This window comes from Pleurodeles waltl, chromosome 6 (assembly GCF_031143425.1).
Source record: "Pleurodeles waltl isolate 20211129_DDA chromosome 6, aPleWal1.hap1.20221129, whole genome shotgun sequence".
Taxonomy (NCBI): Eukaryota; Metazoa; Chordata; class Amphibia; order Caudata; family Salamandridae; genus Pleurodeles; species Pleurodeles waltl.
This window is the reverse complement of record NC_090445.1, coordinates 1,673,927,803-1,673,952,127: the sequence shown is the minus strand read 5'-3', so window position 1 is coordinate 1,673,952,127 and position 24,325 is coordinate 1,673,927,803. Positions and strand designations below refer to the sequence as shown.

Here is a 24,325-nt window from a genome sequence, read left to right as displayed (position 1 = left end):
TGTTCCTTCCCCATTGCGCCCTCTGTTGCTTCTGCTCCCCCTTGTTGCTTTCAACTTCTGTTTTGCTTCCTCCCCGTGTTGCTTCCCCCGTTTTTCATCCCCCACCCGCCTTGATAACACAAGATGCTTTTATGTATTTTTTTTGTTTTTAGTTACTGATCAAACTCAAATTAGTAACTAAAAATAAAATAAAAAGCAAGCATCTCATTTTGTAAGTTCATGCATGTGAGAGCATGTGCAACGTGACGCAGCTGACCACATCAAAAGTTTTTTTTTCAAAATATTTTTTGCTGTGTGCCACAGCATGGCAAAAACTGTGCCATGTGACTGAAACCAATGGCAAAGTCAGTAGGTCCTAAAGGCAAGATCAATTGGCTTTGCCAATGCTTGCGATTTTTAAGCATCTTTTTGCTTTATTTCAGATAATTTCTTACACAAACCACGGTATAATATAGTGATTGGTTGATGAGAAAAGGGTAACATACCATCTTTTTTTTTTTTTTTCCCAGCACACCTTCAAGGTTTCAACTTTCATTGCATGAGTGTACAAAAAAAGGAATGTGAATGGCCAGTGGCTGTGTTTCATTTCATACATTAAATAAAGAAAACCAGAAAAACCTTACTCTTCCTAAGGACCTATTTCTGCTGGTAGATGTGCCTCACTTCCACTCCTTCAGATATCAGTCCCTTTTCACCAGGCGCTCCCTGCCTCCGATGAGTGCTCTGTTGCGTCTCCAGAGCTCTCATGAGTTTGAATGTGGGTTTATAGCTTAGTGGTGGAACATTTGCCTGCATATTTTTTTTATTTCAAGCGGTCTTGCAAACCTATTGCACAAAAGCGAGCTGGAGTAGAAAGGGTCAAATATGGACACAAGAGCAGAAAAAGGAAAGCAAAGCAAGAAATCAGAGAACAAGCTAAAGGCAGTAGCACATTGAAGTCTAGTCTTCAGGTCGGCAAGTTGAAAACTTGTGAAAAATAAGTGCAGGGTCCTGAGGTTTTTCTTAGGGGGGGGTTGCAGAATATGAATGCTGCCTAGGCTAGTGGTTCATTTGTGCAATAAAAAGCGCCAGGGCCCAAAGTTTTGCCTATGGCCGATATTACTGTATGTCGGTATAAGGCTGCATAGCTTTGATTCCACCTCACACCTCTTTAATACGCCAACAGACACTCATTTTATCTCCATTTCCCTCTCACAGGTCACTGCTTTCTCACTTTGCCACGTTTTTTCAGTCATTCCTTTCCCCCTTGTGTGTTTTTCACTGTCATGCTCTGCATGAAAATCTACGAAGGAAAAAAAAGTCCTTGTCCCCAACAATGGAGCCTACCCACAACTACCTGCTCAAATTAAGCACTTGCCCAGTTATGATTCTACTTCATTTCTTTTCTCCACGACCCCATAATTCCTGTCTTTTTATAGCATTCTGACAGGTTTTTTAAATCCCTTTTTAGGTTGAAACCTACCAAATACCGCAGCTGTCTGGTTGCGAAAAGACTTCTTGAGGACATTCTGAAAGCTTCCCTGGGAATGAATTCTGCCATTGCTTACCATTGGCTTTGTGGTGTGTAACTCACATTTGCTTACTTTCTGTTTGCCGGCTTTATTTGTTTTCGGCTGTCCAGCATGTGTTTGCCCCTCCTGTGGGCATAGCCTGTTTACAACCTCTCTAACTCACTTGTTATATTTTTCCATGAGTGCTCACTTTCTGTAAACAGGATTTTACATTTTATTCTAATCATGTAACATTTGCTGTCCATTCAAAGACAAAAGTCAAATGTCAGGCTCTGCCTTCTGAGGGAGCTTGGTGTTAACATTTCTTTCTCAGACTTAAAAGTTATAGAATGTATGTGCCAATCTTGCTGCATAATAGGGGTGGGAAAAGAAAGGTATTTTTGTCTAGCACACAACAAAATGTAAATGAGCTGTGCACATATTTCCGAATATGTCAAAATTAGGAAAGCACAAACAAATCAAATTTTATTAAGATCAAAATAAATCAGTACACTATGTGATGCCATTTCCATATGTTATCATAAAACTATACGTGCAAATGTTATGGCCATTTCAATTGAAAATGTGTTGTATTTAATGGCAGTGCTCTACCATTCCATGCATGCTCCACTCTGTGCTACTCCACTCCACACCACTCCACTCTGTGCTGCTCTATGACACTTTACGATACTCCATTCTATGACACTGCACTCTGCAAAGCTCCACTCTACGCCACTCCACGCCACCCCAATCTATGCAACTCCACTGCACCACTACACACCACTCTATGAATCTCCACGTTACTCCACTGTATGACACTCCATGCTACTCCACTGTATCCCACTCCAGTCTAGAACATTCCAATCTACGACACCTCACTCCATGACTCAACTCTCCACTCTACCCCACCCCACTCCACTCCATTCTCAGACATTTCACCCTAGGCCACTCTACTCTACACCGCCCGACTCTGCGCCTCTCCACTCTACGAGACTCCAACCTATAACACTCCACGACACTCTATGCCACTCCATTCTACAACACTTTTCTCCACTGTGCACTTTGTCACTGTATGACACTCACTTTGTGGCCCTTCACTATGACACTCTGCTGCACTGTGCACCACTCTACTGTACAACACTCTATTGCACTCTGTGCCACTTGACGGTAGGCCACTCTGCACTACTCCACTCTGTCACTCCGCTCTACTCCTCTACTCCACTTTACACCGCTCAGTGACACTCCACTGTATGCCATTCTACATCCCTTAACTCCATGCCACTACATGCTACTCCACTCTGTGACACTTTATTCCACTCTTAAACTCAACTCTGTGCCACTCCACTCTATGCAACTTCACTCTACTCCACTCTGTGACCCTCAGCTCCATGACTCTCCTCTCTACAAAACTCCACTGCACGCTGCAACACTTCACAACACTCTACACCCCTCTTTGCCCCACCACTCTTTAACCCTCTACACTACGACACTGTATTATATGACCCTCTACTCTATGACATTCTTCTCCACTCTGTGCCACTCTGTGGTACTCTACTCCACTCCACTCTACAGTACTCTACTCCACTCTACACAATCTCCTGTACGACATTCCATGCCACTCTACTCCTCTTCACGCCACTCAGCTCTACTTCACTCGACTCTACAACACTTCACTCCACTGTATAAGACTATTTCACACTATGCTACTTCACTCTGACACTCTACTCCACTACTCTACGCCAATGCTCTGTACCACCCCACTCTGCGACACTATATCACTTCATTGTACTCCACACAGTGCCCCTCAAATCTACCCCCTCCACTGTATGCCCCTCTACTCTGTGCCTTGCTACTCTACACCACGCCACTCTGTGACACTCCACTCCACTCTACACCATTGTGCTCTGACACCTTACTCTACTCTACTCTACACCACTCTGACAGTCCACTCTCCTCCCCTCCACTCTACGCCACTCCACTCTGTCACTCTATACCACTCTATGCCATTTCACTCCACTACTCCACTCTACTATACTCCACTTTACTATACTCAACTCTATGACACTGTACTCTACAATACTGTATTCCACTCTGCGCCATTCCACTTTACAACATCCTGCAACACTCCATGACACTCCATGACACACCATGACACTTTGTGACACTCCACTCTTCCACACTTTACTGCGCTCTATGCCACTCCTCTGTATGCCACTCTATGCCACACCACTGTACGATACTATATGCCACGTCACTCTGCAACTCTGTGCTCTACCTTTTGGAGCTCCAGTCTATGCATTCCACTTTATGCCCCTCCACTCAACACCACTCTCTCCACTGTACCACAACACTCTGTGCCACTGTACGCTACAACACTCTACTCCATGCTACTCCACTCTACCCTACTCCACTATATGCCATTCTATTCTACTGCCACTCCACTTTACAATACTCTTCTCCACTCTATGCCCCTCTACTTTATGCTACCCCATTCTACACCCCTCCACTCAATTCCCCTCCACTTTACTCCACTCCACGACACTTTACTCCACTCCACTCCGCTTCACTGTGCACCACACCACTCCACTCTGTCACTCCACTGTACGCCACTCTGTACCACTCTGTGCCACTCTACACCCCTCCACTCACATCCCCTCCACCGTACTACACTTTAGCCCTCTCTACGACACTTTACTTCACTCCACACCACTTCACTGTGAGCCACACCACTCCACTCTGTCACGCCATTGTGCGACACTCTGTACCACTCTACGACACTCTACGCCATTCCACTCTGACACCCTGCTCCACTCTACACACTCCTCTCTATGCCACTTTACCCCACTCTACAAGACTCCACTCTACTCTACAACACACTACTCAACTCTACGCCCCTCTACTCAACTAGTCCACTCTACACGACACCACTGTACACCACTCTATGCAACTCCACTTTACAACACTATTCTACTCCACTTTACGACACTCCACTCCATTCTGACACTCAGCTCCACGCTGTGCCCCTCCACCCTACACCACTGTATTCTACTCCACTCCACGACACTCCGTTTCACTGTACGACACTTCATTCCACTCTGCAGTACTCTACCCCGCTCTTCACCACTCCACTCAATGATACTCCACTTCACACCACTCTTTTCTACGCCACTAACATTTAGAGATGCTGAACAGCAGCCACGCTGGTGTACAACATGACAAAAAATATTGGCAAAACGAAAAGCTCTTACATAGGCGCGACATGTTGGCTTTGCCAATGCTTGTTAGGTCTGCCGTTAGTTAGGACCTTTTAGTTTTAGATATAATATACTGATAAGGGCTTTTAACTAGCCCTCTTCATCTATTGGTCTGTTGTTATGTCATTCACATGTTTCTTCCGCCGACTACAACATAAAGCGAAGGGCATGTGGTCAGCCCAGCTAACTTCCTGTGTGTGACAGTGTTCTGACCTGTAACAAATACATCCCCATACACTGTAGTTTTCTTCAGTGCCTGGGACTACAGGGCAATGTGACAAAAAAAACTTTGCTTTTATAAAGTGTATTATATTTCATATTAGTGAGGGCCGACCAGCGGCGGCTCCTCCGCGATGGCGAAGGGGCATTGCACCCCTCCCACCAGCAGCAGCTGCAAATCTTTCAACATAAAATGATAATCAACGGTGTTCATTATCATTTTATTTTTAAAGGGGTTGGGCCATGGGGGATAACAGGCACCGGGTGCAGTGGTGTGCACTCGCCTCAGTATGCATGTGTGTTTGGCCGGCCGCCTCGCAACGACCAAACGCACATGCACACTGAGCTCTCTCCAACCCAGCACTGCGTTGTCGGGTTGGAGACAACAGGCCCATGCTCTCAGTCTGCCAGGGAACGCAAAGCCAGGGCGCTCAGGCCAGTCCTCAGGCATGCTGTCATGCATAAGAGCAGCATCCAGCGGAGACCCGAGGAGCGGTGATGCGGCGGGTTCAAGGTAAGTTTTTTTAAAATGTATTTATTTTGTTTTTTTTATCCACCCCCGCCCACACCCCGTCACTTTTCCCCGCTGCCAGCTGCAACTGGGGCCGACATCTCCCATAGCAAAATTGTATAAAAAATTGTGGCAAAGAAAAACAAGCATTGACAAAGGCAACAGGCTCGCAGCCAATGACAAGCAGAGTGGCTTTGCCAAAGTTTGTTTCAAATGTTTTCCAGTATTACCCAAAACCTGCCCTCTATTTCGTTGTCATTACTGGGGAACTGACATCCCTCCTACCCGAGTATTCCTCGTGGCTTCTAACACAGCGTTCTAAGCCACGGTTTTGTTCAGTGCCTGCATAAGATAGCCTTACTTTTATGTTAAACGTAGTTGGAATTAGAAGAAAAAAGTCGCACCTAATTGTGTTTTTCCAGTGCCTACTGCTGCTCTATTGTAGCGCTGTAAACAAAGTCTGAATCATCCTGAAGAGCACAATGCATGTTAATTGTGTCTTCCATTAGAGAGGAAATTATCATTGAAAACCCAGACATTGGCCTGTGTTCTGCCTCAGAACAAAATTAGTTTTTGTTTCTTACAAAATGTGTTTTTACAGTCTAGTGAGTGAATTTTTCATGTCTTTCTTTTACGCAAACTATGCCTAAGGCTGATGAACTGCTGTTGAAACATAAAAGGACGTGGCAAAGCAACAGCTCTGCCTTTGTATTGTGAGACACCTGCGTGTGGATACTATGAATAAAGGAGGTGTGTGTGTTTGTGTGTGTGTGTGTGTGTGTGTGTGTCTGTCTGTCTGTCTGTCTGTCTGTCTGTCTCTGTCTCTGTCTCTGTCTCTGTCTCTGTCTCAGACAGACAGGGGTTTGGAGGGATTGCCCAGGAAGCATAATTGATCCATGCTGTTTGGAAGTTGTGTATTTTTGAGTCAACAGCAGTTGTGCATTGGTCTGGTTTACTGAAGGCCTAATGAAATTCCCGTTATTGTGGTGCATACATGCTTATGGGGTAGGTGCAACTATTATAACATTTATTTGGCAAAGTGGGTTAGTGCAATCTCTGTAAGTTTGATACTTGGTTCAATCAATCAATCAAATACATTTCTTAAGCGCACTACTCACTGGTTGGCGAAGATGGCTTGTGGCTTCACTATGGGTGTAATATGTTTTGGTGAAGAAGATTAGAAGACTTACTGGAAGTATGACATTTCATATTTCAGGACAACCTCTTCATGCACATTTATTCCTGACTGTACTCCTTGGAGGATCACCTCATATGAGGATGTTGTCTCCGTCCTGATGGTCCTAGATCTAAAATTACCTCTTCATGCTCATTTAGTCCTGAACTTACTTCTTGGATGACAATCTTGCATAAGGATGTTGTCTCCCTTTTGATTGTCCCAGATTTCACGCTTATTTGGTCCTCAATGTACTCCATGTATGACTATCTTATGTCAGTATGCAGTCTCCGTCTTGAAAGTCTAAGTTATGCGATGACAGAGAATCGGAGGACTGCATTGGAGATAAACATCTTGCATCCCCACTTTGGGTGAGTGGGGCTTGAGTCTGCTACGTCCCTTCCCAAGTAGAATTGAAGCCCTCAATGCTACAAACCTGCTCGGACACTGTGTGCACTCTGTGTGTGATATGGTGGCCACTCTCATCCGTAATCTTCCCCCGGAACTCCAGGTTTACTTTCAAGACCTCATAAGAGATAGTCAAGTGGCATCTGGACAGGAAACCTAGTCAAGTCTGGATACCTCTGATTTGGTTGCCAGGTTTAAGGCAGCACCCATCGCTGTTCTCAGATATGCCTGATTCTGTATGTCTGGATTTTCCTCTGATGTCCAGCTCTCTCTGATGGACCTCCTCTTTGAAGACAACAAACTATTTGGCGAGAAGGCTGATTCAGCCTTGGAACATTTGTAGGCAGGTTCTGCCACTGCCGGTTACGTTGGTCAGCAAATCTGAATAAAGGACTTCCAGGGGTTCTGGAATTTTTCTGGCTTTCTGAGAGATCTTGTCTTCTGCCATCGCCAAGCTGCCCTCCTCAGCAACATATCCAAAACCTCATCTTTTCCCAGTACAGGGTTTGTGGGAAACGTAGATGGAATCAAGCTATCCAAATAGTCACTCCTCTCTCATCCTCCTCTCGCTCTAGTTCTCCGATGTCATTTCATTCAAGACTGGTAAGAGTTCTGGGTTTCCCTTTCACCTCAGGCCTTTAAGGCCATAAATTCTGACCAGTGGGTCTTACAAATTGTGGAAAAAGGATATACCCTCCCCTTCCAGCAGTGTCTTCATCAGATCCATCCTCAGTCATAATTTTCAGAGAAACAGATGCTACTTCTGCAGCAAGAAGTATCTGCTTTGCTTCAGAAAGGAGTCATGGAGTTGGTGCCAGAGCAGGTGATTGGCCAAGGATGCTAGTCCTGAAACTTCTTTGTTCCAAAGAAGGATGGCATACGTTGTCTGATTCTGGACTCCAGGGTCATAAATCTCTTTCTTCGCAAAAAGAAGTTCAGGATACTGTGCAGGTTCTGTTGATACTCCGCCTCAGGGACTGGATGGTGTCTCTTGGCTTACAAGATGCGTATTTCCACATGCCAAGTGTTGGGATGGAAATGTCCCTTGTGTGGTTATGGACGTGCATCCATGCCCTGTGTGCTCCAACTGTACTGATTTTGAATACCTGATGATGATTTTTTTGTCATGGGGAACACGGATCATGCACGTGCGCCATAACACAGGCCTGTCTCAAGGATTGTGGTTATTTTGTACCATGATGGAGGCCCAAAGCACTATATTCGTTGCTGAATGGCTACTGCCTTTTCACAGATTTTAGTAGCACATGGCAATGGTGGCAGCATGTTCTGTAGTGATCTGTATAAGTGAACAGGTCCTTTTTGCCTGTGTAACTGGAGTGAGGCTTACAGGCTCAAACTTGGCTTTAATCGCATTAGTTTGTAGTGCTGTGCAGGGTGTGTGTGTTATACTGTGCCGGATGCATGTGTGCCAGTGAATGGTACAATACGTAGGTGATGTAGTGCTGTGTGTGTCTATTATATACATGCACTGGGTGTATGTGTTCCTGTGAATGGTATAATAAATGCAAGACTTTAAGTTCAGTTTTGGGAGACCCAAGGCTAATTGGAGGAACATGAGGAGATAAATGAATTCCGCCAGCCATATTTGTGGATTGCTCTATTCCTGTGCGCTGGGTGGGACACAATGGAGAAAAGGAGAGCCAGGCTCTTCAGTACACTTCAAAGGGTGTTTTTTGATTCAGAGAGAGGTCACTGGGAATGGGCCTGGGCACATCTCAGGAAGGAAATGGGGCTGATAAGATAATATTAGAGCAGGGCCAAGGCCCTGGGGTGACCATTTGATGTGCATATCACTGTGGCTGACATCCAAGTGTGAGACTCTAGTCCCTACTGTTGCCTGTGTTATGGGGTTATCAGATTTGGAGTTGCTCCTACTGGGATGGACTGCTTTCTGGAGGAAGGGCAGGGAAGAGGAGAGGGCACTTCAAAAAGAAGCACACCCCAATACAAACTTCAAAGACTCGGACTCCAAACCACATTTGATGTCTGGAAATAGACTATAGGAAGAGGAGCTTGAAGCTCCCACAATTGTCAACTGTCGAGCAGCCAGACAGGCTGTGCGAGGAGGAGAAGCTTTGCAAGACTTCTGACTGTGACCAGAACTGGGGGCCAAGGCCTTCCAGTCTCCCAGCTGAGTGAGGAGCATCACCCAGGGACTTCAAGACCACCAGCCACTGGAGCCTCGAGCCAGTGTCTGCCAGCTCGCCAAGACCAGTGTGCAAATATTTCTTCTTGTTCTCATGAGCAGATTCCAGGTGTAAATATGATGAGTTACAAGGCTTCAGTAGCTCAAGCACTTAGGACCGATCCATTTTTGGACTGGTGATTGGAAAAATTAGTTCATATGGTCTGTTGCTCTTGGATAACGTTGGAGATGTTACTGCGACTTAAAGTGATACTGCTGCTCATGGGTAACATTGGTGAAGAATGCGTCTGCGACTGGAAGTGGTGACGTGCCACCATAGACATACTTCAGCTCTTGGGTAACATCGATGAAGAATGTGCCTGAGACTTGAAGTTGTGACGTGCCACCATAGACATACTTCAGCTCTTGGGTAATATTGGTGATCAGTGTGCCTGCTGCTGGAAGTGGTGATGTGCAACCATAGACATCCTGCTGCTCTTGGGTAACAATGGTGATGATGTGCCTACGACTGGAAGTGGTGATGTGCAACCATAGACATCCTGCTGCTCTTGGGTAACAATGGTGATGATGTGCCTACGACTGGAAGTGGTGATGTGCAACCATACACATACTGTTGCTTTTGGGTAACATTGGTGACGAATGTACCTGCAACTGGAAGTGATGATGTGCCACCATACACACACGCCGCTGTTTCAGTTTGCGTTAGTGGGGTAGCTGAGTTTAGAAGTTTGAAAAGTTTCTTGACATTACCCACCTCGAGGCCTGGTGTCGATCACGGAGGTCATCAGTTAACAATGAATGTCAGGCTTACTCTTCGGGTTGATAGCAGACTTTTTCTTAGTTGCCCACAATCCATTTGACATGAATTTGTCACTCACCTCCCTTCTCTCATAGGTGTAGGTTAGTTTGCTTTGTGGACTCGTGGTTCTTTTGCAGATATTTGGCTCTGCACTGGTTTGGCAGGGAAAGAAATGGTTCAGGTTTCAGGAGGTATCTATGGATCAACACGCTTTTGCAAACTGATTTATTTTTGCACATCAAGAACAAGCTTATCTTTTCCTGGAAGGGAAGGCGTCTGAAATAGGGCTCGTTGACATTAATCACTGTCAATGACTGGTAGGCAAGTGTGCAATTTTTAACAAAAATACTTTCTTGTCAAAACCTTTTTTTATTTTGTGAGGAACAAGCAGCTTTCCAGAACTCATGCACAGGCAGCCATCTTGCAAGGATTTTTGCCAGAATATAACACAAACCAATACAAGACACCCACCCGTGAGCCGGCATCTTTGAATGAGTTTTGTAATGCATTACTAAAAGCCATTCAAAGAAATAGCCATTGGGAAACGTCTTCAGCAAAAATCAGACCTACCGGTTTTGCTAATGTTTGTTTTTAAATGTGTTACCTTAATTTTAAGGGACTCTTCCATTCAGAATCAGTTTCCTGTTGTGAGCCTGTATTTCAAGTTCATATCCCTAGACATTGGTGATTTTCTCTTTGTTAGGTCGAGCGCACAAGCGCTTTGACCTGTAAGAATTGTGGGTTTTAATCACGCCCACCTCACGCCCATTACTTTAATTGGTTTGTGATCTTGCCTTTCAAAAATCACTTGATGTGATTGCTAAATAGTTTACGTTTGTCCCGCCTTGGGGCGTTTTGGGTACCGCCTTGGACACCAACCCTTTTACAGGGATAATTGCACTATTGCCGATATACTATGGTGTGAGTGAACTGCTTTTTTCTTTTTTCTGTGCTTCATGGCTGCCATGGCACTCACAGCGCTCAGTGCGCAAACTCGATCAGCGGTATCGTTCTTACATTATATGCACTCTGATCTGCTTAGTACACGTTTTTTGCAGCAGGCACATTAACCATAACTACCTTATGATGACTCCAAGCTTCCACTAGACAAAAGTACGTTCTCTTGGCTGCCATGGCACTCACAGCGCTCAGTGCGCAAACTCGTTCAGCGGTATCGTTCTTACATTATATGCACTCTGATCTGCTTAGTACACTTCTTTGCAGCGGGCATATTAACCCTGTATGCTACCTTATGATGACTCCAAGTTTCCACTAGACAAAAGAACGTTCTCTCTCCAGAAAGAACATTAAATCTCTGCACTACCTTATAATGAGTCCAAACTTCCACGAGACAAAAGTACATTCTCTCTACAAAATTAAAATTAGTTTCCAGAGTTAATTTGACATTTTTACATTATATGCATTCTGATCTGCTTATTACACATTCTTTGCAGCACAAATATTAATTCTGGGACTTGTTGTTTTATATTTAAAACGTGATACAAGCTGGAAACTAGCTCTTGGAGTAGTATTGGTAGAGTTGCCCAGCTCCCTAGTTCGATGCGTAATTCGCTCATTTAGTTTATATTTCAGCTTTGCATTCTGGGACTTCTATGAAACTTGATCTGTGTGTGCTTGTATTTATAAAACTAGCCTTGAGGAGAACTTATAGTTGATTATGCTGTACAATTGTCAATATTTTGTAACTAATATTTCAGTTCAAGACTGACTGAGGATCATTAATATCATGTGAGGTGGCTCTCCTCAAGTGTGTGAAATATTATGGGCATTTTCTTCGACTCCCCAGACTGCAGTAAAGGGACAGTGATCCAGTAAGCACGCATTCTTGGAGTACAGTTATTTATTCATTGACCCGCGGGCAGTGTCGCCTGTACCAACTGCCAAGTAAATATGTTTTGCATCTGGGAGAAGTTTTTGTTTTAAGGGCCTTGTTGAAAAAATATTCCAGTAGGCCTACCAGCCCTTTAGTTATATGCAGGGCCTCTGGAATAATGAGGCCGAAAAGGACGAAAATAAGTGGCAGGGTTGACCAATTAATATGGCAAAAAAAGTCTAGTTATGCATTTACAATGCCAATAGCTTCAACTCAAATAATGCGAGACCTGTTGCATTGCAAATGCTTGTTATTGCACTTGGTGGGTAACCCATGTCCCCTATACCATGCGGTTGGTGGACGGACAAGCTCTGGCATTTTATGTATTTGAAATATGTGGCTGGTCGTTGGTTTCGTTGGCTTCGCTTTTCCTACGTACCCTATTTCTGGAAGGCTGGTATGTTGTTTTCATTTTCCAATACTTAAACTCCTGTCTCGGTGCCCTTATCATCCGACAACTACATTAACCCTCCTCCCTTCAAACCCCCTTTTCCCCATACTGCCATACAGAGCGGGACTGGGGAACCAAAAGCAGCTCTGGCAAAAACGCTCACACCACCCACTCCCTTCCTCTCCATGCTCCAGCTCTGTATGTCCATAAATCCATTCTCTTTTCTCCCTCTCTCATCTTTTTCCCTCTGCATCACTCTGTACCTCTCTCTCTATGTCGTGATGCTCCTGCGCCTGCTGGGAGCTGTGACGTGTGGAAGAGGCCCAGGGAGCGGCCCTGGGTTTTCGAAACCAGCCTTCGATGACCCCAGCCAACCGGGGAAATGCCCGATGGAATGAAAGGCCAGTCCGGCCCTGCTGCCATAGTAGTTCTAATTGGCCGTCCTCCCTCTGTCTATAGATGTGACGGGTAGGTATGCGACGTATGAACTCTTAAACAGAAGCCTCCCTCAATATGTTCAATGATATAACTGTACAGAATGACCAACTTTTTTCATGGAACTCCAAAGGATCTAACTTCCCCGCCTGTTGAGGGAGCCGGGATACCTTTTCGGAATTACCCACAGTTCCTGTGGGTCTTTTAAAGCATCCTCATATATTGTGGTCCTATTAATAATTATTCTTCTGGCTGGAGCGAGGGTCATCCTGCGCTTTACTGGTAAAGACAAATTAAAGGAACATTTATACAGCACAGGAATACAGAGTCTGTAAGCGCCAGCCAACTAAATGAAGATAACCCGGATTCAAAAAACGATTGTCTTAGGTTTGTTCTTGAAGGCGAAAGTTCAAAGTCAAGTTAAATATTAAGTGAAGGAGTGTTACAAAGGCAAGTCCCCAGAACCTTTATTCGATGACCACCCAAAGTTACGTGTTTTAAGGGGAGCAGGGAAGATGATTTTGAGACTTCTCATGTGGCTTTGTAGACAGACTTTATTCTGAAGATGACTAGGGTCTGACACATAGCAACATCTATGCAGGATGGTGAGGTACCGCCAGAAGCCAGTGAAGAGACCTCCTAGGATTGGATCTTTTTCTGGGAACAGTTGCTGGGTGGACATCAGCATCTGGAGGTGGACCAGGCTTTCCTTACAGATCCCCCAACAGAAGCCCAATACAGCAGCACAAAGAGTTTTTCTCCAATGCTTCGGTAATTATAATATAAGAAATCATAGAGGGGAAGGCCAAGATTACTCTACGACATGAACATTGAACCAGCATGACGGCATGAACAATAGTGACTTGCAGGAGGAACCTCTGTCAAGCTGTTGTCTGCCTCAATACTTTGGAGAGCTCCCCTCAAGCCCATGTTATGTTCTGGAAACCGCACACTCCTGTGCAACTGTGTTTTATATTTATACAAGCGATTGGTACAAGCCATGCCAACATGCATCCCTTGCAGTGGATTCACCTGAACCACAACATGCTTTTTAAATGTGACTTTGACTCTTTCATTATAGGAGATTATAATACCGCTTATATGGCAACACATTCCTTAGGCCTGGCTACATTTGTAGAATTCAAGATTCCTAATTGTTGTAGGTAAAGTGTTTTTGTTTAATCATGGTATTGTGTATCAGTTCATTGATGACTCTGTACATCTGATGCATTACAGGTGCAGCCTAGAAGCCCCACCCCCGTCTAGTCTGCAAACAAGATTCCTTTTCTTCCCACAACTTCTTTTAGACATCACTGTTCTTCAGAGACCCTATTAACTCGGTCCTTTAGGGAAGAATCCATTCTAGCCTTACTGAATCAGATGGCAATACTCGAGCCTGATCAATGCTTGCTCGTGACTCACCCTCATTTCCCCTGCTGGGGAACAAAATAGAATGCACTCCTATCTCAGAAAATCATTATGCTTGTTTCATCTCAATAGCTCTTTAAATCCACCTCTCATTCAGTGAAAGGGATTCTGAGAAATCCATGCCTGTTCGGCGAAATGCACTTGGTGGAAGCAGCCATCTTCATCCTGGTCTTTGTTTCCAAATATTGTCCTGTGGAGGTTTGTCTCTTTAAACAAAAACATAATGTGTTTCGTCAAGAGGACACTATTGAATTAGGGTATTTGTAATTAGGGTTTGACTGCACTCTTGCCTTTATATGCCACCTTTGACAAGCAAGGTGTCAGCGCCTCATCCTGACTGTCAGTGACTGTTCCTGATTTTCATCGAAGGGTAGCAGTCTCGAGTTGTAATAATCTTGTGATGCATGTGTAATGAATTCAAATAAAACAATATTTTGCCTATACGCACATAACAGCTGCATAACAGCTGCAATTGTTAGTATTTGAAGGGTCAAGATTATAGAAATATTGAGGTCAGGGATTGGGAGAAAGGGTGTCTAGTTAAAAGTAAGAGGGCTAGGAGGTTTTGTGAAAAAGGAGTCGTGAATGTATTTATGTAATATCTAAATAGCACAAACTGAGCCAAAAAGCATCAACGCGCTCTACAGGGTCATAGAGCAGAAGTTGGGTTCTGACAATGGCGGTCGGTTGTTACCCAGTGGTGATGTAGTGTTCTTTGAAGAAGTATGTCTTTAGGTTCTTCCTAAATTGGGGCAGGGTTTGGAAAGTCCTGGTGGATACAGGGGTGTTGCTTCAGATCAAGAGTGCATAAACGGAGAAGACTTGATGCCCTTTTTAGGGTCTCTAAGCGCTAGCCTACTACATAGGAGTACAGCGCCCTAAATGGTAGTACAGTGCATCTATCGATTTTGTTTGTTTGGGGGAGGGGCTTCCTTCTGTGGGTCAAGCACTGTTTCGAGGTTGCTAATCAAAAGCTCTCGGAATTTGATTCTGAGGCATTCTTTGTTGTCCCTTGTGCGAATAAGCCAGTTGTACAATTTCACAATGTTCAAAGGAGAAAGTTCACTTTTTACCCATGGTCTCTTTATTTTCTTTACTTCCAGACTTTTGCACATTGACTGCACTGCTATGCAACATGGCTAAAAACAATTGAGAAAGCCAATAGATCTCGACAAAAGATCTATTGGTTTTGACAATGCTTGTTTATTTATTTTGCCTACATGGAGAAGGCCTGTTCTTTTCTTACCCTTCTTGATTTCCAGTCTGATTGTGTCCTCCCTGCGGGTATGCCGAAAGCCACCACAGATAGTGAGATTGTCAGCGAGATGGCATTAACGATGAAGCAGCTGGTCATGAAAATGGTGCGCTGGTAAAGACCCAGTGGGGGTACAAAATATTGGGGTGAATATTATGGATACTCAATGTAATTAATTTGGCATGTGAACAATTAAGATAGTGTGGTAAGAAAAGCTTAGCAGGTATTAAGGTTGGGATTGGACTTCCAGACACCCAGAAGAGCTGAGTGAAATGGATTTATCATGTAAGGAAGGTTATATCGGATTAAATTTGACATCAAAGTAGTTGTGATTCAAATTTGGAAACATGAGGGATGCAGCATCAGGAAGACATGGAAACTTTGAATCAACTTGAAACTTTATTCTAGTTTTTTTGGGGGAGTGATGTTTTCCCTCTATATAATCAAGGTTAACACAATCACACAAGACTGCACGGTAAGACGCGTGGAACATGGGGATAAACACCAAAGACAGACAAGCGAATAGTGTTTTCACAGATGCTCCGGGGTAAATATATGAAGATCTGTGAAGCTTCCTTAGAACATTAGATATGTACTGTAGTTCTTGGTTTCAGACTGATGCTTTATATTTTGATTTGCTGAAATCACGCTCCTAATTGCAGAGATATAAAGAAGCGAGAGCACCCAAAGTGAAAAGTTATGGAATGTGGGTGGATTCAGCCATGCTATTCTTTGGGTTGCTAATTGACAAAATAATTTTTAATTTTATCCTCAAATTAACATTATGTGATTTCTCCTTCTTACATTCCATATTAACAGCTCCCATATAATGATCTCAACTGCTAAAACTCTTTGAATGGTTTGTTATACTTAAAATCCATTTAAGTGGTTACAAACCTGATAGATATTTAATGAAACAAAGAAGATATAGCTAATGAAGTCCATAACAAGAAATACATGCCTTCTGATTTTTTTTTTAGAATGGTTTGTACCAGGGCCATTGGATTTATGCATCAATATAAGCCTAAATTGCACCAGAGGTGAATAATTTAACTGTAAGGAAAGAAAATAAATTTGTTATTATGTATCACCACTTTCCCATAAAAATACTTTTCTGAATAGGATAGATCATTTCATATTTATTACCCTTGTGTCTGACCAGGTGGCACTTTAGGATTCAGGATATAGTGCATTACAAAGAGATGTTTTTGTGATTCTCCTAATGTTTGATTGGCATCCTGAAAGAACGTATTCTGTTTTGATGCAAACATGAATTTATGTAAATCGTAGAACAAAAAACATTGTGAGCAAAGAAGGAATCATTGCTCACCATGTTTGAAATATATTTAAGTAAGGCTTTTGTTTCCTGATGCAGAGAGAAGCTCTTCCACCAGTCTATTAAATGCAGATGTTTACAAACCTGATGCCTTGTAAGAGTTGACTTGTCACCTTCGCTTGTTTACCACAGTAATCTGACATTTAAGAAGGCATCAGTACCATCTCTGTAAATAGATGATGAACGCAATCAACAGATGAAGGTAAAAACGTAACTTTCAGAAGTGACTGGGGGTGGCATTGCCCGTTAGCCTCAAACATTTTAATAGCTTTTCGATCCTTTCATGGTAGAGCCAGTCTTTTTTAGTTAAAGTTTGCTAATTATGCATTAAATGGTGGATTATCTGGCAATTTCTGAAAATTCACATTTATGTAAAAACGCTGCACCCTAAGAATTACATATTTCCATTGGCAATGGTCCATTAATGTTCATATACTCTTGTTGATACATCATAAGTAAGTTTGGTAAATTTATTGAGCACATGTTTGCAACAATTTGAATGGTTTACAGAAGGAATTTGTGGATAATCTGTACATTCTGTATGAAGAATTGTTTTCATGTGGTAAAAAAACACATTCAAATATGGGAAAGTAAATCATTTTTTATCAAAAACAAAATTTATGTTTGACACACTGATAATATCCTATCTCAAAGAATCATTATCCAGGATATGCAGGAATAATAACCTTCGGGCAAGATTCCTGACTCTATCCATCCAGGAATACAGGTCTAACTAGAGCAATAGCAGCATGTCTTCTCATAAATTCAGATTCTTCACTTATAAAAATGAATCCATCCACCAGCCATGTTGTTGCACAGAATTGGGGACTCCCCGTCACATTTTATTCAGACTACTGATTTTACAAAACGGCATACTTTCATGCAAGGAAATACTTTCATTTTGCTTTAACTCAGGGGCTACTGGAGTCCTGGCATGATTTGGGAAATACATGAGACTCCGTTGGGGTAAATTTAAAAGCTGGGACCACTTTAATCAAAAAAATTAAATTGACTCTCAAGGCATTAAAGTAACCAGTCTGATCATAATAACCACATATAACTATGCGTAAAGCTTGAAAGATCTCAGTAAGCACTCAAGGGGACACATTTAGATATTGACTTGAGAAGCCATGTGAGATTCACGAAACAGAATGTGAATTGCTTAAATTAATTTTATAGAAGACTTTAATAATTTTAGGCTATTGTATTTTATGGGTAAATTTTTTGTAATGTTTTTAATTATTCATATACGAATTAAATTTAATTCATTCATTGATCATATAATACATTTGTTTGGAAAATATTTTCTTGAATACTGCTTGGATTATAGAATAGTGGAATATCACCCCACTATTGACAGATTACTGTGGTTGTGGTAGAAACTCATCACTGACAAGTGCAGAGAAATGTGCACAAGGTGTAAAAAGAAAGAAATCCAAACATTTTCTTTTACTAAACACAATACAGCCGATAATGTGCCCAAGTGGATAAATGCGTATACATTAAACAGTGTTGATTTAAGTTATGAGCTATTGACAGCGCAATACATTATTTGAAAGTTAGGTTACTTCACCTGCTGTTGGATTGTAAATCAGACCCTTTCAAGTGTAAAGAAATTTGTGAAAAAGTGAAAGTAATCTGACTATTCTATTAAAGATGATGGCAAGTGCAAACTGATACAAAGGAGAAGTCTCGCTTTAGCTACGGATGAAGGAGAACACGCTGTACTGAGTCTGAGCTCCACTGAGAGAAGGTTTGAGGTGTGGCAGGGTGTCTTGCCTATCTTCCTTGACTTCAGGAGTCCCTGAACCCTCCTGCACATGCAGAGCAAGTCAATGGAAAAAAAACATCACTGGGTCTGTAAGGCCAACAGGGAAAAAGGATTTAGGTATGGACATCCCTGGCTTTCAGTGAACTTCTGCTTCCTGGGTCTAAGCTGACACTTGCCTAATATTCTGAGTGTGGAATTCTTCCATATCTGTAGCTAAATCCCCATCTGCCCTTCCTAGTTAGTCAAAAGTTGACAGCTGGAAGAAGGCCTTCTTATCCAGTGACACTGCTGGAAGATTGTAGACTTCTGCGAAACGCAGTTAAATATGTCACACAATTTCTTGGTTGGATCTGATCAGCCATATTGAGTGTGTGCTGCGTGGCCTTTAAATAAAGTGCACTTTCATATTTTTAAGCCGTTCACTGTTTCTCCATGCAAGTGTACACTATGTATAGTCATTTTTTTATTTATTTCAGGAATTGCAAGCTGACCAACAGCAACTTCTCAATGGCGTCTGTGGACATCCTTTACATTGACATAACGAGACGATGGAACAGCCTAGTCCTTGACCAGAGAGAATCCGGTAATTCCCAGATATTCATGCATATCCGTTTCTGTTGCTTTCAGTGACTGCCACTTCAGCTTTGTTCATATTGTAACATTTTGCAACTTGCATTAGGAAAGACCTGCCATCATTCAGATGATAACTAAGGGCCTCGCCCATAGGCTATAATTCGATCGTAATACGGCAGACGGGATATCCGTTACATTTGTGACAGAGTAACTCCCTCCGCCAGGATCGAAATCAGGCCCTAACTCTTCCTCCAATTAGGATTAGTTAAAAGGAAATTGTTCTTCCAAGAAAAACAATTGGAATCTTTTGGGTATATAATTTTTTTATAATATTAAAGGTTAGAACTGTGCTAGAGTGTGTAACGTCTTTTGAAACAGTGCTCACGCAGTGATAGTCATAGAGTTGCAGGAGCGTGCATTCCTGAAATTACAGTTTTATATTTTTAGCTCTGAGTCAGCTGAAGAAGGCTTGTATGATGTTCTGTGCCCTTGCCTCTTTTCCATCTGGATAACTGCTTGTCCGTGATTAGGCTTTCTTGTTCTGTTGTAAATTGGGATGCTGTTTTGTAGCAAAATGTATGCAGTGTGCCATTGTGGGGTTAGCAATGAAATGCTAACCATTTTCTCATGGTGTCTTTCATTACCTTTCTGAGAGAAGTGAGAAAAAACAATGTAACCTGAATTGCACCCTATACAATATAATGCACATCACTTTGAGACATGAAAAAGAGTGAAAAAACCAGGGCAGAGAAAAGAAGGAAAGCGAGTCATGAAAGATGGGAAATTATGTGTGGTGAGAAAGGTACAGAAAAGGAGGAAAGGAGTAGAAGAGAAATAGAGATGAACCAGGAAACCACAGAGGGTAAGGTAAGAAAGGAAAAAGCAAGAAAGAAAGAGCGATTAAGAAGGGGTTCTGATCTCAGTTGTTTGACCGCTGTTTTTTTAAACATTTCCTTGAGGCCCAATTGACAAGTTTGTGCACACACGTGCAACTTACATGTGTGAAGGATCAGGGGCCAGATGTATCAAAGGTTTTTACCCATTCTACGTCTATGGGAAAATGTGTTCATACATATGGCCCCAGGTCTGGAGACCGGTATCCCTAGCTCCTAAGCCACAGCAGCAGGATCAATGGGTATTTGCTCTCACAGATCATGCTTAGGTTTGTGGCCAATCTCGCATTCCAGCCTTCTCTCTGCAGTCCCAGTTGTTGAAACAGGAGCTGGAAAGGTGGCATTTCAAGAGCCTGACCTTACAAAATGCGATGGACACTTCCAATGATGCACATTTCTAACCCCTTGTAAATCTCAATGAACTCCTGCAAATCATCATGGTGGAAGTACATAATCTGGTGATAAAGGGAATTTTTTGTTCACTCAGTCTATATCATTGTTTACATTCCATTTTAAAATGCTTGCACAATTCACATATACACCAAAAACAGACATACAAATTAATTTTACAGATAGAAGAGGTATTCTTAAGTCAACATATCTATCTTTCTTTCTTAGCAAAATATGGCACCTATTCATATTTTAGGCAACCTTAACCTAAGTGAGTGAAGCAACTTAAAATACTAATACTTAAATCACATTTCCTGTGGGAATCAACATTGGAAATCATTGGTTCGATGGCATATGTTGCTGCAGATACACATGTTTGGCACAGTCCGCTGCCTGGTGTTGGGCTCGGAGTATTACAAGTTGTTTTTCTTCGAAGAAGTCTTTTTTGGTCACGGGACCGAAGGACTCCTCCCTCTTCGGCTCCATTGCGCATGGGCGTCGACTCCATCTTAGATTGTTTTTTTCCGCTGTCGGGTTCGGACGTATTCCTTTTCGCTCCGTGTTTCGGTTCGGAAAGTTAGTCAGAATCTCGGAAGAAAGCGTCGGTATTGTTCCGTTCGGTATCGGGATAGTTAGGTACATCGACACCGATCATCGGAAGACTTTGGGGTAGCTTCGATTCCCCCATCGGGGCCTGGTCGGCCCGACCGCGTGCGACATCGAAGCCGATGGAACGGACCCCGTTCCGTTTCTGCCCAAAATGTCACAGTAAGTATCCTTATACAGATCAGCACTTGGTCTGTAACTTGTGCTTGTCCCCCGAGCACAAGGAGGATACCTGTGAGGCCTGTCGAGCCTTCCGGTCCAGAAAAACACTCCGGGACCGAAGAGCCAGGCGTCTACAAATGGCGTCCACGCCGACAAAACAACGTTTCGACGACGAAGAGGAAACATTCTCGGTTCCGGACTCAGAATCCGGAGACTCCGACGTCGAACAACAGCAACAAACTGTGAGTAAGACGTCGAAAAGTAAAACCATCGACAAAACGAAAGCCCAGGGGACGCCACTGCCAACAGGCCATGGCTCGACCCATAAAACAGGCGACCCGTCGAAGGCGCCGAAAAAGGGCACGCCCATAGCGAAGACACCCGACTCCGGTCGAGGGACCGCCATGGAGCAACCTCGGAGCCGAGAAAGCGGCTCCGAGAGACAAAAACAAGATACCGGCACCGAAAAACATCGGCACCGAGAATCCATGCCGAAAGGAACAAAAATTCTGTCGGTGCCGAAACCGAAAAAAGATTCTCTCTCGGCGCCGAAAAATACCACACCTTCATCCTACTCAGAGGAACAAGGAATAAGTGGCCAGATGCACAGATTTGGACAAGAGCTCCAAAGTGTAGAATCAGACTACACACAAAAGAGACTGTACATCCAGCAAGACACAGGGAAGATATCAACCCTTCCCCCAATAATGAGGAAAAGAAGGATCAGTCTCCTCAAGGATGACGCACAACCACAAGCCAAAGTGGTTAAAAAAGTCACGCCTCCGCCCTCTCCACTACAACAGGCATCGCCGGCACAAACACCGCCACAAATTCACTCACCAGCGCAAACTACCATAAGTCAAGATAATCAGGATCAAGACGCTTGGGACCTATACGACACCCCAGTGCCGGACAATGATCCAGATTCATACCCCACAAAGCCGTCACCGCCAGAGGACAGTACCTCATACTCACAACTGGTGGCTAGGGCTGCAGAATTCCACAATGTCCAACTGCATTCCGATCCTATAGAGGATGATTTTTTATTTAACACCCTCTCGGCTACACATAGCCAATATCAATGTCTCCCAATGCTACCGGGGATGTTACGGCACGCAAAACAAATTTTTGAAGAGCCCGTAAAATCAAGAGCCATCACCCCAAGGGTGGATAAAAAATACAAACCACCACCCACAGATCCAGTGTTTATTACTTCGCAGTTACCACCTGACTCCGTAGTAGTAGGGGCAGCTCGCAAAAGAGCAAATTCCCATACATCTGGCGACGCCCCACCTCCGGACAAAGAAAGCAGAAAATTTGATGCAGCAGGAAAAAGAGTAGCATCACAGGCAGCCAACCAGTGGCGCATCGCAAATTCTCAAGCGCTGCTGGCCAGATATGACCGCGCTCACTGGGATGAGATGCAACTTCTCGTAGACCATCTTCCCCAAGAATACCAAAAAAGGGCGCAGCAAATAGTTGAAGAGGGACAAACGATCTCAAACAATCAAATCCGCTCTTCACTGGACGCAGCCGATACTGCAACGAGAACAGTCAACACTGCTGTCACCATAAGGAGACACGCTTGGCTCCGCACTTCAGGCTTCAAACCTGAAATCCAGCAGGCTGTCCTTAATATGCCCTTTAACGAAAAACAACTTTTTGGCCCTAAAGTGGACACAGCCATTGAAAAACTTAAAAAGGACACAGACACGGCCAAGGCCATGGGCGCACTCTACTCCCCGCAGAGCAGAGGCTCTTTTAGAAAAACTCCATTTAGAGGGGGGTTTCGTGGCCAACCCACAGACACCACCAGCCAACAAACAAGAACCACACCATATCAGGGTTCCTTCCAAAGGGGAGGTTTCAGGGGATATAGAGGGGGTCAATTCCCAAGGAGTAGGGGAAGATTCCAGACTCCAAAAACACCTCCCCCTAAACAGTGACTTTCAAGTCACGCAACCCCTTCACTCAACACCAGTGGGGGGAAGACTAAGCCAATTCTACCAATCTTGGCAACAGATTACAACAGACAATTGGGTATTAGCAATAATCCAACATGGCTATTGCATAGAATTCCACAAATTCCCACCAAACATCCCTCCCAAAACACGCAAAATGTCACCACAACATTTAGAACTTTTAGGACTAGAAGTTCAGGCACTACTGCAAAAGGATGCAATAGAGTTAGTACCAGTACAACAAAAAAACACAGGAGTTTACTCCCTGTACTTTCTAATTCCAAAAAAAGACAAAACATTAAGACCAATATTAGATCTCAGGACACTAAATACCTACATCATATCGGACCATTTTCACATGGTCACACTACAAGACATCATTCCACTGCTCAAACAGCAAGATTACATGACCACATTAGACCTAAAGGATGCGTACTTTCATATACCAATACACCCTTCTCACAGAAAGTACCTACGGTTCGTATTCAAAGGAATACATTACCAATTCAAAGTGTTGCCATTCGGAATAACAACTGCACCAAGAGTGTTCACAAAATGTCTAGCAGTAGTAGCAGCACACATCAGGAGACAACAGATACATGTGTTCCCTTACCTAGACGATTGGCTAATCAAGACCAACACAGTAAAAAAATGCGCAAACGACACCACATGTGTCATACAAACCCTTCACAAACTGGGGTTTTCCATCAACTATACAAAATCACACCTAGAACCGTGTCAGACACAACAATATCTAGGAGCAACCATCAACACATCAAAAGGAATTGCCACTCCAAGTCCACAAAGAGTGCAGGCATTCCACAAGGTAATAAGTGCTATGTTTCCAAACCAAAAGATACAAGCAAAATTTGTGCTAAAACTTCTAGGCATGATGTCATCATGCATAGCCATTGTCCCAAACGCAAGACTACACATGCGACCCTTACAACAGTGTCTAGCATCACAATGGTCACAGGCACAGGGTCAACTTCAAGATCTGGTGTTGGTAGACCGCCAAACATACCTCTCGCTTCTATGGTGGAACAGCAAAAATTTAAACAAAGGGCGGACATTTCAGGACCCAGTGCCTCAATACGTTATAACAACAGATGCTTCCATGACAGGGTGGGGAGCACACCTCAATCACCACAGCATTCAAGTACAATGGGATATACACCAAACAAAATTTCATATCAATTACCTAGAAC

General features: G+C 43.4%; 1 protein-coding gene across 2 annotated transcripts in view; it reads left to right on the top strand.

Moving 5' to 3' along the window:
- TTLL11 (tubulin tyrosine ligase like 11) overlaps positions 1–24,325 on the top strand; it is a 490,512-nt gene that overhangs the window by 439,306 nt on the left and 26,881 nt on the right. For both annotated transcript variants that reach the window (XM_069241682.1, XM_069241683.1), the window contains one exon: positions 19,009–19,115. In XM_069241682.1, the coding sequence (XP_069097783.1) occupies positions 19,009–19,115 (107 nt within the window). The remainder of the gene's footprint in view (positions 1–19,008; positions 19,116–24,325) is intronic.